Source organism: Tenrec ecaudatus, chromosome 13, assembly GCF_050624435.1.
Source record: "Tenrec ecaudatus isolate mTenEca1 chromosome 13, mTenEca1.hap1, whole genome shotgun sequence".
NCBI lineage: Eukaryota > Metazoa > Chordata > Mammalia > Afrosoricida > Tenrecidae > Tenrec > Tenrec ecaudatus.
The window spans coordinates 74,496,192-74,511,800 of record NC_134542.1 but is presented as its reverse complement, the minus strand read 5'-3'; the positions used below and the strand labels follow the sequence as shown (position 1 = coordinate 74,511,800).

Below are 15,609 nucleotides of genomic sequence, written 5' to 3'. Positions count from 1 at the left end.
ATCCCGTGCTGCTTCATATGCAGTTGAGCTTCCCAACTGACACTTTAGAACCTTTGTAATATTTATATTCTATGTCTCAGTATTTTAGGAACTAGTTTTAGACTGACTGACTAAAACTAATTGAATGTTTTTTAAAAGTTCAGGCAGAATTCTAAATGTTCTTTAAAATTCGGGCACAATATCTATCTTCTCTTTCAGAAGATAGATAATTTTATTAGTTTCATGAATGTTTTCAGATGCTTTGCTACCAAAAGCATAGCTTTTACTTAAAACCCAAATATGTCATTTGAAATATTGTTTAACAAGACCCAGTTCGAAGAGTTGAACAAGATCTTGTCTGGCTTTAATGCTAATGTCTCAACTTTGCTTTTTACTTTTGAACAGTATCTTTCCCACAAAAATAAAGAAGGAAAAAGAATAAAACATCACCTGAAATTGCTTAGATGGTCGTAGAAAGTGAGTGTATCTCAAGCTTCAGTAATTCTTAGCCTCCACAGTGATGCTGTCACAGTAAGAAATAGAGATGGGGGTCACAAAGAGAAGAAAAAGGGCCCCCTATATAACAGAATCTGTTAGAGTCCTTACAGATTCTGGATTTTTTATCTCACTCATTTTGATCGTTAATGATGTCGTAGTGAAGACTCTAGAGCAGTGATTCTCAAGCTTCCTAACGTCGCGGCCCTCTAATACCGTCACTTCCTCATGTGGTGGTGATCCCCAACCATAAAATTATTTTCCTTGCTATGTCATAACTGTAAGTTTGCTACTGTTATGAATCATAATGTAAATATCTGATATGTACGATACATTGGGCGACCACTGTGAAAGGGTCGTTCGACCCTCAAGAGGGTCACAACCCATAGGTTGAGAGCCACAGATGTAGAGGGTTGGTGCATGGGGGAAATATGAAATATTAAGGTAACAAAGTCATATTGTTACAGATCCTATGTCACAATATGTGAAAATTACATAATTTCCCTCTGGTTTTTTTTTTGTTTTCTTAAAAACAAATAGTGTGGTAGTCATTAAGTGAATGAGGCAAAAAATGTCATCAACAATGTGTACACAGCATGGTGCCTATGAAACCAATATACGGTTTACAGTATAGGTAATAATTCATAATACATGAAAGTCACCCGGCGGCGGGGGGGGGGGGGAAGAAATATCAGCCCATTTCAAAATAACTTTAAGCGGTTTCTTCAAATTATTACTTAAGTGTAAGGTTATGATAAACCTAGAAAATACATATTTCAATGCAGCTTTTAGTGTTCTGAGGAAGTTACAGCTTCTCTTAACTCACAGTTTATCACACTTCTCAAGGTACAAAAAAATAATATAACTACGAATAATTCCAAACCCAGAATTTTTTTCATATCGTATGGATGAAACTTCTAATGCTTCCATAGTAAAGATGATTAGATGTTCATGGATTTTTTGAAGAAAATGTCATAGAAATATAAAAATCACACAAAAGCACACCGAATCATGTTTTCTGAGGTTTAATTTTAACTAGTGAATTTTAAATTATTAACACAATGTCAATCCAAGTCTTTGTTTATTTGCGATGCACAAACTATGTTTTGTAACTGCAGGTAAAATACTTCCTTTGCACCGTGGCAACATTGACGGCCTGATTGATGGGGTTTCTTTTCTCTCGCTTTGCCTAGAGTTCTCTTCCTTCAAAGGTTGAAGAAGTCACTTGTGGTCTGGCTAAAGAGCGATCCTCGCACAGTAATGTTTCAACTTGCACGGAAGCACGCCCTTATTGAGTTGATAAAATTCCACCAGCTGGATCAGGTCTGTAAATCTCGTGTGGCCGTCATCCAGGGTGTGGAACAGTTCGCCATCATCTTCCACCTGCGAGAGGCAGAAGCACAGCTTGGTAAGGAGGCGAACTGGCCCTGACGATCGATCATACTCGCTCCTATGCTGCCGCGGTGAGTCGCCTCCTACTCCTGGTGACTATGCGCACCCCCAGCCTGCTCCTGCACCACCCGCCCAACAGCGGCTCTCTGGGCAATTATCGCGGCCACGGTGCCAGTCCACCTCGCAGAAGATCTTCCTCTCTTTGTGCTGACCCTCTGTCTTCCATCACATACTGTGACTTTTTTTCCCCAAAATGGACAGATGTAAAGCTAAATGTACCACGCTAGGAACAGTGATGCAGCATATCTATCTACTTATCGTTTGTGACATCACTTAGAATGAAAAGACATATCATCCGATCCAAGGATAAGTAACGTGCATTTTCTGATTTTATTTTTAATTCCTCCAAATCCCGTTAGGATAAGACTCTCTTGAATCAAAAGTGAGAAATCTGAAATATTGTGTGGAAAAAGAAACAGATTGGACTGCTGCCAGTTCAGAAACTAGTTTGTTTCTGTGTTATGTACTCAACAGCTTCCCGTAATACAGTGAAAATGAATATTCACATAATCTGTGTCACTTGTATTGATTCTGAAGCAGTCAAATATGGTAATGGGATATAAGGCAAGCTCCCATATCATTTTAATAGGTTCAATATATAGCCCAATTAACAGATTGTTTACAATAATCCATATACTATTATGTTGACATCAATCATTAAAGCTTTATCCTTCTATTTTACTAGAAAGCTGGGCATTCAAAGGTTATGGTATCTGGACAGAGAATGAGGCGTTAGCCTTTAATTATTTTCACTTCCAGGTTATAGTAAGCCCTGAAAAGAAAAATGTGTGTGTGTGTGTGCGGGGGGGGAGCATCGGGGGATGGCAGTTTTCTAGCATTAAACAAATCATACTTACCAAGAACACTGATCCCACAATCAAAGAAGTAGGGCAGACACTGTACGTGGTCTTTAGTTAATTTCAAAAAAAAGAGGCAATTCAAAAGGAAAAACTAGTAATTTAGCCATGTTTCACTACTTTCTTACAAATAGAGTGACTGTCTCCAGCACACAACCAGGTTTCCATATACAGATTCTGTGTACACACATGTGCAACACATGTGCACACGCCCACACGTGTAACAGAAGCCCAAAGCAAGTGGTTCATGAAGAAGCAGAATCACAAACATTCGCTGAAGAAAAGTTTAAAGGTTCACCAATAAACAAGCCCTTCTATTTCTATCCACAACTATTAAAAATAAAACAAAACAACAGCATGTTTGAGAGGAGCTGGGGCTTGAACAAGATGGGTCAAAAACGACATTAGCAGAATTCCGGAGAACGACTCATCAGAGGCTTTTCGCAACAGGTGGCCTTGGGGTCTATACAATTCTGCTAAATCGCATTTTGTGGGAAAAGCGAAATTTCATTTTTACAATCCCTGTATTTCTTTTATTAATTCAGGCTCATAAAACGATTTCTGCCAAACTTAACTCTAGTCAAAGCACAAGCTCCCAAATGATATTTAATAAAAGAAAGCCAAAGTTTCCCAAAGCGTATACATTAACATCATTTCTAATACAGAAATGTGAAATCACAATTACTCACTGGTATAATTTGAAAGTGTTTTATTTTTTGCCCATGACTCATTGACAGGACGAAAGTTTTGGGATTACTCTGACTATCCCGTACCAAGAAAACTCTAAAAAGAGAAAAGGCATTTCAATGTTTTTACATGTACGCATTGACTTCAGAGAATTACAGCATGTTGAACAAATGGGACAAGTCAGTCTATTCAGAACGGTTATAGCTGGAAGTCCCCCGTGCGCTCCACGGCTGGGGCTACCAAACCTGGTAAATGACATAGTAGAACACAATCTTAATTTTTAGATCTGTTTTCAGTGCTAATCCCATTTTAATCAGTTAAATATATATAGCCCAATTACCAGACTGTTTACATTAACATGTTGGCATCAACAATTCGAGCTGTATCCTTTTTCCACTAGAACACTGGGTTTTCACCGGTAACTCTCTCTCTCTTTCCTACATAGAATGAGGCATTAGCATATAACTGTTTTCACTTCTGGGTTATAGTAGGCCCTGGAAAGAGAAAATTCTATTTATTTCTAATTTATTTCTAATGCAGTCATTTTTGTTATCCCCTCTTTGGCCCTAAGTCCCCTGTCTTCTTTTCAGTCTATTTCCCACTGTTAGATGTCCAAAATAAAAGTAATAAGAGTCAGAAAAGAATATATTCTAAAACAAATCAATCCTATAATCAGGCATTGAATGATTAAGCAAACAGTCTCAAGTAAAAACAAATGAATATCATATACTTTAACCCTGAAGAACGTGGTGGAAAAGTCTTTAAACTATTGGGCTAGCAAAACAAGTCCTGGCCTAATGGCCTAAATGCAAAATGCTGCCAGGCACGGATTCCGATTTACTGGCAAGAAAGTGCAAAACCAGTTCGGTATTAATGTTTGGCAAAGCAACGGTGCAAACAGCCCCAATTGGTGTCTCCAACGGTCATCTCCCTGCGCATGGCCACAAGCGACAGCCAAATTTGAGCCCATCCCAGATGTCTGATGAGATTATTCCATTTTAATTGTGCTGCATGAGGTTCGGACATTACATCACGGAGAGCTGGGACAAAAGGGAGTTTCACGGATAAATCAAGCTGGGATTCTCCCTTTTCTGAGTAGATCACCACTCCCACCTAGTGGACTACTGGGCACCATCATGTCTTTCCACAGGAATACCAAATAAATTAATTAGTTAAAAGAACATGGTCATCCGTAAGATGTGTAGTTCATTCCATTTACAACACGAGGCTCGGAAGTCAAGGAAATGCTAATTCTGCAAAAACATTGTAACAATTCTTTGGGGTGGAATTCTTCACTTGGTCTCATTAGATTGTATTTCGTCAGATTACTGAAATTTATATCCCATAGGACTGCATTGCACAGAGAAGAATATTAAACTTTTCTCTTATTTACAGTCAGATAAAATGCTGACTTGCTATTAATAATTTTCCATGAAGAGCGGGGTCTTTATCTAAATGTCAGAATTAAATCACCTTGAATCCTTGTCATCATCTCAAGCCAGTCCTTGAAGATAAAAGATTCTATCTTCTTAAAGTGGTGCGTTTCATTTCTCTACCGAACCTCGATACTAACTCCAGAAATTTTATTAAATTTGAGAAGGGCACTTAAGCACGGTGATGGAACGGATTTTAAATTCTGAGTCATTTTACAAAAGTGAAATTCTTTATATTTTAAACCTTTTGAAATATATTTTATATTTCTTCAGTATTCTCCTCAACATCCACTAAAAACATAATAGATTGTCAACAAGAAGTCTTTCCATAAATTCTCATTGATGTACGCTGCTAAAATTTCAAAACAAGAAAGCAGGCATAGAAACAAAACAACTTTAAAGCCATAAAAACATGCAAGAAACGGCATGTATGATAGAGATACAAGTTTTAAATAAGACAAACCATTCTTTGGAAGCATATTAATTATAAGTTCAAAATAAACTCCAATTTCACCCACCAACTTAACTGAAATTCAAAAGTGATTACTTTTTCTCACCATCAATTAATATCTGAGGTGCTGGAATTGGCACAAAACAGGTAACACTAGGGATGACTGAGGAAGAGCAGACCGTTCTGTTTAGTCAGGTGCTCACTTGTGTAACATATTTTTTTTAATACCAAACTCACTGCCTCCGAGTCTTTGTTTGCTCACAGTGACCTAATAGAACTGTCCCTACGGGTTCTGTAACTCTTTAGGGGCGAGAGAGCCAAATCGTTCTCCCTTGTAGCAAATACTAAGTATAAAATTCATGCCAAGTATTATACAGTATTCCATTCACTACCAGAGTGAACGCCAGCTCATAGCGACCCTACAGGACAGAGTGAAACTGCCCCTGTGAATTTCCAAGACTGTCACCCTTAACAGGAATAGAGCTCTTTGGTTTTGTCCCTACAGAGCTATTGCGAGGATACAAAGTCACTTCCGTTGCAGAGCAAGGGTCAAAAATGGTGTGTATGTTGATCAAGTACATACTGCTTGTAGACGAAATGCACACACTGCTCAGAACCAGGAGGACAAGCTTACCCATCTACAAGGCCTTGTTTAACAATTAGTCGCTGAGCTTCATCTCGAGAGATTTTGTGGTGAAACCACGGCTGTGATCGGTGGATGGCTGAAGAAATAAAATAGAAACATACAAAGGTTGTTGGGGTTTTTCGTGATCACCAGCTGCATACTTTCCACCACACCCACTTAGAGCCCACATCTCAATACACCTCCATCTGCCAACCTACTTAAAATGAACACAGACGTACCCATGTTTGCAGCATTGCTCTGGGAAGAGGCAGTGGGGCTTCCATGAATGCCCAGCCGTAAACATCCTTTCTTCTGAGCAAGGAAAGAGGGAAAAGACATTCAAATTTTGTGCGCAACAAACTCGTCATATATATTTCAAAATAAGTGAAGCTATTTGTACCCTCCAAGCGAGTCCCTCTTCAACTGCAACGGAAAGGGCTTCAGTAGGATTTTCTATTACTCTGCTTTTCTGGCCTGAGAAGTCCATTGCTACCAGGGAATTCTCTGATATACTTCTCTGGAAAAAAAACAAACTTTTAACATGAAAAAAATTTTTGAAAGTTACCTTCCCTGGCTTTGCTGACAATAGGTTTCCATTCTCCAATACAGTTGCCAAAGGTGGCTAGCAACAAAACGTATTAGCGGAAATTAAAATGTGAAAACACATACTCAAGATAAATGAAATTATAAAATACTTTGCTTCGATAAGCTATACACTCATTTGTTATGGTAATTATTAGTGCTGAAATAAAGAGGTTAAAGGCTTCAAGGTAAGCATGTCTTTCTACAATAACAACCCAATTTCTTCATATTCTCCAGTAAAATGGAAAAACCTTAATTTAGGAAGGCATTCACATGACTAAGATTCCATTTCTCCTGAACTCATTTCTCCACAATATTCTGAGACTCATCAATTGTCATTTAAATGTCAAATTCATCGACTTCTGAAGCAGCTATTTTATAAGACTCAGGATGCACAAAAGCTCCCATTTAGATTAACTTACATCACTTCTTTAGAAAGAAATGGTATTCACTTATAATGAGGCAAACTAGAATACATATTTTGAAACATTATCACATCAGTTTTTATCTTAATTAGGAAATAAATTTTAGTAAAATTCAGACAATTCCATAGCACTAACATTTCTCTGATTAATATATGAACAGTTTTCCACAGCATGTGAGAATGTAGCAAAATCAGAGTTTCCACTCTCAGTAATAAGATGAAAGAAATACTATGAATAGAAGCTATCCTTTTTTTCAATTACTCCATGGCCTCACATTCTCTGATGGTGAAAACAATGCATCTAAACTCTGGTTATATAGAGATATGGCTTGCTTATCCCATTTGGAACTCGACTTGTCAACCCAACAACAGGTCACGCATCTTAAAAACAGACAACTGTCCAAACTCTGTTGAGAATCCCAGTGCTTTTATACCATGTGAAGAATTCAAATTCCTTCCCCAAAAGGGTGGGGGTGGGGGGGATAGTGGTGACAGTCTCAAAGGCAGCTTAGAGAATGGTTTCTCTCCATTAGCATCATTGTTAATTTTCAAAAGAGGGGCAAAATCCTAAACAGCGTTCTCATGGTAAAGTCTGAGCTGGAAGGTATCTGTGAACTCGTGGCTTGCTAAGATCATGTTATACTTTTCAAGGCGTATTCTGCTGTCCCTACCTTGGCCTAATAGAGTAGAGACAAATGTGTCTTTGGAGCTAAATTTTTTCACCCATGCACACACAAAAAAGGGGAAGAGGTGGGGCTCATTTATCACTGGATTGCACATACCTCTTTTATTACCATTTGCTATTTTCTCTTCAAACCATGATGTAGCAGTTCACAATGTTTTTATGGCTCATCTCTCTTTCTAGAGATCCAGCATGCAATCTTCCATTTGTTACAGGAGGCTTTATAACTGACAGCTGCTCTTTCCAGACAGATGCTGTCTCTGTAATCTCTATTTGCTGTCACACCTTAGTTTGCCCTTCTCACCCCGTGATCCGCCGTGCAGGGCTGTGGACCAGTCGGATATATTTTTGCTTTGCCGACATTAATGAAAAGCCTCCACCTGCCTACCCCAAGAGTAACTAGCCTCAAACCTAATGATAGCTTTATCCATATAATACCTCTACCCTCACATGCCAAGATGGGCTCTGTAATCTCAAGTTCCTGATAACATAAAAAATACTCTCAGGAAAGAAAAATAAACACTGTCGGTTATTCTTTTTTTCCAGGTCTGCCATCTCACAGGAAGGAATATAAGATGAGATCCCACGCTCCACAATTACCTGACATGAGCAGGAAGACTACGGTGCAAATAAACAGCTGGTGTGGTTTGGTTTGCTACATGAACGACACTGGAGGAAAACGGACTACAGCAGCAGTGTGCTTTGCTTGCTTTTGCTTTTTTCTCTCTCTATTGAATGGCAGGTGGGGGATGAAAAATTAATCGTTTACCTTTAGTGGACAAAGAAATGGAAGTGAAGCACAGTCTAACTTGAACTCCAAAGGTCATTCCAGCTCAAAACTCCTTCCACACAGGAGAGCAACATTGAAAACACACAGACTTGGTATATTTTTCAAAATATTTGCCCCTTCTTCTCATGCACCCTTCTCATGGGATGCACGGAAGGTCATATGAACAGGTCCATGATTTTAATGGTACTTTTTAAGAAAGACACCGGGTTATACCCTGGAGGCTCTAGGCTACACTTTGACATCAGTTCTAGGACTTGACAGTGAGATGTGCACCTGTGTGTGTTTCACAGAGTTTCACACAGTGGTAGCTGGTAGCCACACACTATCTGAACCATCACTTGAAGGATGGAGATAAAACTATTCACCCTGAGAAACAGGACACAGAATTTCCTTGGATTTTGTTCTCTCATCTGCTTCATTCAAGGTCACAGGACATTTGAGATGGGAGAGATTTTAGAGATGATGTGCTCACTTCGGCAGCACATATACTAAAATCAAAATGAGATATTCCAGAGGTTATGACAACTGACTTTATTTTATAGTGGCGGGCACCAGTGACTGCACCAATGTCACACTGGTAGGTTATGATAAAATCAGTAGCAGGTGTGCCCTTTCCCTAGCCCTTTTATGTACCATAGAAAAGGAACTGCTGTTTGCAATGTCTAGTCCAGGGTCAAAAGTGAAGAATAAAAATTTGTTTCCTGTTGCCTTTACTCAGGCCAGGGAAGTATAAATCAAAACTCAAAATAATTCTCTTCCATTAAGTCGATTATGACTCATAGCAGCCCCATAGGGCAGGGTAGCTGGACCTGTGCGTTTCCAAGACTAACGGCTTACAGCGGAAAGCCTTGTCTGTTTCCAAATAAATCCTTTGTTTGTCTTAAGAAGGAATCAATACATTTTTCTTCCATAAGAGTCTGCTGATTATACTTTTTCAAAGATTGATTAAGATGGCTAGTATATATACTACATATAGCGATGATGTTGACTATGAGGAAGGAAATTTTTTCTTGATTTTCCCTCTCAAGATGTGTTTCTAAAAAATCAGAAGACAGAGTGTTGTTCTTTGCAACAAGTGATATGGAATCCATGGCAAGGAGAGCGTAGGAGGCCTGGTAGGGCATGATCAGGGCACTGTAACTGAGAGGAATCACTGAAACCCAAACGAAGGCTGAGCATGATAGGGGGAGATAGGAGCATGACAGGGGAAAGCAAAAGGAAACAGAGGAAAGAACTAGGAGGCAAAGGGCATTTATAGGGGTCTAAATACAGGCATGTACACATTTGAATATATTTTATATAATTATAGGGAAATAGATTTATATACATATATTTATAGTTTTAGTATTAAGGTAGCAGATGGACATTGGGCCTCCACTCAAGTACTCCCTCAATGCAGGAACATTTAGTTCTAATAACCTGGAATTCCTTGATGCTCACCTTCCCGACACGGTTGCTGAAGACAAAATGTGTATATAAGCAAATGTGGTGAAGAAAGCTGATGCTGCCTAGCTATCAAAAGATATAGCATCTGGGCTCTGAAGGGTTGAAGAGAAACAAGCAGCCATCTAGCTGAGAAGGCCCAGTCTGTGTGATCATGAGGTGTTGATGATTTCAGGTATCGGCCATCAAAGACCCAGAACAAAAAATCCTATCATTGCGAATGAGGGAGAGTGCAGAGTGGAGACCCAATTACCCATCTGTAGACAACTGGACATCCCCTTAAAGAAGGGTCACAAGAAGAGATGAGCCAGTCAGGGTGCAGGATAGCACCAATGAAACATACAACCTTCCTCTAGTTCTTTTTGCTTCCTCCTCTCCCCCATTATCATGACCCCAATTCTACCTTACAAATCCGGCTAGACCAGAGCATGTACGTGGGTACAGATGAGATTTGAAAACACAGAGAATCCAGGTCTGATAAACCCCTCAGGACCCATATTGAGAATACGATACCAGGAGGGAAAGGGGAAGATAGAGGGAGAGATGGGGAACCAATCACAATCATCTACATATAACCCCTTCCCAGGGGGACAGACAACAGAAAAGTGAGTGAAGGGAGACATCAGTCAGTGGAAGACATGAAGTAATAATAGTAATGTATACATTATCAAGGTTCCATGAGGGACGGGAGGGAGGGAAGGAAAAAATGAGGAGCCAATACCAGGGGCTCAAATAGACAATGTTTTGAAAATGATGATGGCAACAAATGTACAAATGTGCTTGGCACAATGGATGGATGACCCATGGAATCCCATGTGATAGAGCACAACATAAAGCCTGACATAAAACATGGCCTCTGTGAACTATCTGATGCCTGTTGACCTTGGTTTCTGAGGAAATTATGGTCTCCCTGAGCACCTAGCCCAACAACTTTTCCGCAAAATGTTTGGTTCTATCTTAGGAAGTTTCCGTACTTTGCTCCATTAGGTTTTCAGTGGCTGATTTTGGGAGGCGGACATTGGCACTCTTTTCTTCCATGAATCTCTCGGGGTTGGCCTAATCCTTAAACTTCCAAATTCCTCCTAACAAATTTAACTGAAAATGTCTTCATTTACATAGGGGCCACCAAACAAGCAAACCTACAGAAACCAAACTAGCCTATACATATTTATCAAAAGTTGAGTTACTTTCAATGGAAAAGGGAAGCATACGTAGATGCTAACAACAGTGATGAGAATACAAAGGACTTTGTTTTTCTTACAATGAAGAGGAAATTAAACATTAAATACTCCAAATGCATGGCTACTACTGACATGCTCATTCTAATAACTTTACAGTTTAAAAGAAAGTTGGAGGGATTAGAAAAGGATTATGACAACAAAATTTATTTATATTGTTATATACACATGGAATCAAAGGAAAAAGGGAAATGACAAATTTAAAATACCTTAAGGTGATTGCTTTTATAAAAATTCACTACATTGTTTGGTTTATTTCAGAGTTACTCTTTGACAACTTGAAGCAGTGTAACTACAGAATTGGTGTTCTTTTTTTCTTGTTGTCTATCAGGCTTAGTAATCAGCATTATTTCACGCCTCATTCCTAGAATAGAGTATTCCATCCTCTACATTACATATTGGGTAAATGTTCCTTCCTGGGTTATCACCATGAAGAATATAGTTTTAATCTAAGTGAAAATGCAGGTTTCAAAACATGGTTATGCACTGTAACTGATTTGTAAGCCAGGAACCTAAATCTGAATTCCAAATATACTCAATATTAAGAAGCACTAAAAAACATAGCAGAACATAAACTTTAAGTTCAGAAATAAAATTCTTATGTTAATATTAGGTTCAAGATTAACTTTTCTTTCCAATAAAAAGAAAAAACAGGGGTAGCGTCTGTACGTAAAGATCCAGACTATAGTTATTATCGACATTTATTATGTTGTTATAATATTAATTATATTGTCAATATTTATTATCAGTGTGAGTTAATGTAATGCATGACCTAAATTCTGGTTTTCAGTATGGGAATTTCCTAGAAAAGAGCCTGTTCTTTAAGGAACCAGAATTTTCTTAAAGTTTTATTGTTAGAAAGTCAGAATACAAAAGATGTATTCTGAATGCAGAATTCTACAACAATGGTGTATTTACACCAGGTTATGAAAATCCCAGAAACCACTCAATCAATCCATAATCATTGAACAGAAATTAAAGAAACAACCTATTATCCCCAGGAAAATCTACCATAAACGATCGATGCCATTAGCAATGAGACAGAATGGTGTACAGACTATTTTCTCTGCAGTATGTTAACATTCTCTATTTTAATTGAATAATTCAAATAAACTGTACTACTATGAATTTATCACACAGGCAACAAACATACAAACTGAAGAATCCAACATTTAAATGTAACTTACAGCAGGATGGCACCAATGAGTGACTGTACTTGAGCAAAAGGAAATAATGTCGATAAAGTAAAATGCCATACAGGTGGTTCAGATCACTGGCACGTACCATGGGTGACATACTCGGAGAGCCGCCGCCACCTCTGCCTTGATAGGGACGCATGTAATTCTGGTACAGCTGCATGCCGTACTGCAAGTAATCAAATTCAAGGACATTTTACCATTTGTGCTACATTGATTATGGATGAAAATCGAGTTTCATTCATTATAAACCATCAATCTTCTTAAAACAAATAAAGGAACAAAAAAAATTTAAGCAAACTTCTAGTGTCCAACCATGATACATTTAAAACGACAGTGTTTTTACTTGAACTTACAACTTAAAATCGGCCTTACCAGTATAAAATTTGGGAACTGATGATTTTTTTAATCATTTTATTGGGGGCTCTTAAAGCACTTATCACAAGCCATCCATCCATCCATCCATTGTGTCGAGCACATTTGTACATTTGTTGCCCTCATCATTTTCAGACATTTTCTTATTACTTGAGCCCTTGGTATCAGCTCATTTTCCCCCATCTCACCCTCCTTCCCTCATGAAACCTTGATAATTCATAAATTTTAATTTTTTTAATGTCTTACGCCGACTGCTGTCTCCTTTCATCCACTTTTCCATTGTTTGTCTCCTTGGAAGGGTGTTATATGTAGATCATTGTGATGAGTTCTCCCTTTCTCCCCCACCTTCCCCTTCCCCTCCTGGTATCACTACTCTCATCATTGGTCCCGAGGGGTTTATCTGCCCTGGATTCCCTGGGTTGCAAGTTCTTATCTGTAGCAGTGTGCATGTTCTGGTCTAGCCGGATTTGTAAGGTAGAATTGGGGTTATGATAGTGATGGGGGGGGAGTAGAGCATTAAAGAACTAGAGGAAAGTTGTATGTTTTGTTGGTGCTACACTGCACCCAGACTGGCTCGTCTCTTCCTTGTGACCCTGGAGCTGACGATCTTACTCATCATTATTAGCATTAAAAACACTACTCCACATAGAATAATATATTGATATACCTAGTGATAGGGAAGCTCACTTAAAGCCATGGCTGGTGGTACAAAGACTTCATAAAAAAGCTCACATCTATCCTAAGCATCACTGGGTAAATTCACCATAACTCTCTCATGACTGATCAATGAATTCTACTGTCTCTTTGGTAAAGCAAAAACTAGGTACATAGGCTAAGGATTCATGGCACTGTTGACACTGTGAGATCAATAATCTCATGGCATTGTTTGATTTTTTATTTCAAATTCAGAGACTTCAACATGGTGGGAAAGTCGAACATGACAACAAATATTCTAATACTATATAGATAAAGAAAGTATTCTGGGCTACCAGGAAACAAATAGAGAGAACACCTGAATTACACATGATTATTAGTTAAGCTACATTAAAAACATGCCAGCTGCCATGACCAAACTTGACCTGTGGGGGTCTCTGTCTGAACCTGGAAAATGTCCACTTAGGCGTTAGCTATTTAACTACATACAGACATATACAATGGGCCACGCAAGCTTTCTTTCTAAAAACTCTGTGTGAATTGGGTAAAGGTTTACAGAGCAGATCAGTTTTCTATTCAATAATTCATAAATATTTTGTTTCATGTCATTAATTGCAGTCTCCACATGTACCACCATCTACCCCAACTCATCCCAGTGTTTCCTGCTTCCATTCCTCCTCTCCTCCTCTTTCTCAGCTCTCTGCTTGGGATAATACTGCCCTACAAAGGTCAGATAATTGGTTATGCTAAGGTACTTGCATCTCCCAAGTACACATAAGGTCTATTGTTAGTCTTGGGGATGAACTCATTTCCAGATCTGAAGGGTGACTAATGGGCATAGTTTGGGGGTTCCATTTATGTCTATCTACTCAGTAAGCTTGGCCATTTTTGTTGTTGTTGCTTTGCTCCACATTTTCCTCCTATTCTTTCCTAGGACTGACTGATGTGATTCCTCTCAGAGCAGTTGTTAGTGGTAGCTGGGCACCATCTAGTTTTTCTGGTCTCTGGCTGTTGAGACTAGTGTTCCTTTAATGGACGAACTGTTTCCATGTGCCTTGATTCTCTATATTTCTCCTTTTCTCCAGACAGGGAGAGACCAATAAGAAAAGTTTAGAGAGCCCACAATTAAACCATAGTACCCCCCCATGGTAAGAACTAACATAATATAATCCTGAAGGACGGGGTCTGCTTCTAATATAAGTGGAAAAGCCTACTGGCTTTTTCTTGTGGCATAGTAGGCTAAGCTTTGGGCTGTTGAGCACAAGGTTGGTGAGACAAAGATGAGGGTTTGTAGTCTTGTAGAGATTTAGAGCCTCGGATATTCAAAAGGGAAGTTCTACTCTTTCTTATAAGTCTGAATCCACTTGATGGCAGTGAGATTGGTTTGGGGGCTTGGGTTCCTTCATCTGGATCATTAACTGGACTTTGAGCCAGAGTTCTACTGCCTTGTCTGCTGATCCTGGGAGTCACCAGCAGCCTGCCATCTTACCTGCCCATTCTTGACTTCATTCGCTTCTGCAGCCAGAAGCCTGACATATGACCTGCGATCTTGGGTTTATCAGCCCCTGTAGCTACACAAGTCAGAAGCCTCCAGCTTGACATCTGATCCTGCCTCTACAACTGTGTGGCCCATTTCCTCTGATGATACACATATATGATATATATTTGTAAATGTCACTAGTTTTGCTTCTCTGGAGAACCCAATCTAAGATGACCCAAGAGGATTCCCAAGGCTGGGCTGGGCTGTCTATGACTTTCCAGGGCGGCTCGGGGGATTGCAATGTGCAAATGTGCACTCTTAGTTGCCCAGTTATCACTCCCTAAACTAATTGGCTTGTAAGGTCCTCTAAACTTCCCCCTCTCACTTTCTTTCCATTTTATGACAATGAACAGCAAAAGCTACTACTTCTGGGAAGTAATTATCACAGATGAGCATTTCAAAGAAACCGCAGGAGCTGTTGATCATGACAGACAAAAAGAAGAAAGGCTCTCAGTTAATCCAAAAACTTCATTCAGACCAGTTCTAAAAGCATGCTCCAAGTCCATTAGGGCAACTACTTCTGAATATTTTGCCTTCTTTACCTGGTTTCCTTCGAACAAGGTGCTAGAGGGAGGGAACAAATTACAGATTTAAGAATGGTAATGGGCAGTGGACCCCAAACACGGACTAAATGTAATTCAATGAAAGGTTCGACCGTATCTCTTTCAGACTAAATGAAATAGTGGAGTGTAACATTTCCACAGGG

At 39.1% G+C, this 15,609-nt stretch overlaps 1 protein-coding gene across 2 annotated transcripts in view; it reads right to left on the bottom strand.

Annotated features, from left to right (window-relative positions):
- Positions 1–1,635: 1,635 nt before the first annotated feature.
- GRB14 (growth factor receptor bound protein 14) overlaps positions 1,636–15,609 on the bottom strand; it is a 144,905-nt gene continuing 130,931 nt past the window's right edge. For both annotated transcript variants that reach the window (XM_075529488.1, XM_075529490.1), the window contains 6 exons: positions 12,423–12,503; positions 6,380–6,496; positions 6,219–6,291; positions 5,989–6,076; positions 3,473–3,566; positions 1,636–1,857 (listed from right to left, as the gene is read on the bottom strand). In XM_075529488.1, the coding sequence (XP_075385603.1) occupies positions 1,711–1,857; positions 3,473–3,566; positions 5,989–6,076; positions 6,219–6,291; positions 6,380–6,496; positions 12,423–12,503 (600 nt within the window). In that variant the 3' untranslated portion in view covers positions 1,636–1,710. The remainder of the gene's footprint in view (positions 1,858–3,472; positions 3,567–5,988; positions 6,077–6,218; positions 6,292–6,379; positions 6,497–12,422; positions 12,504–15,609) is intronic.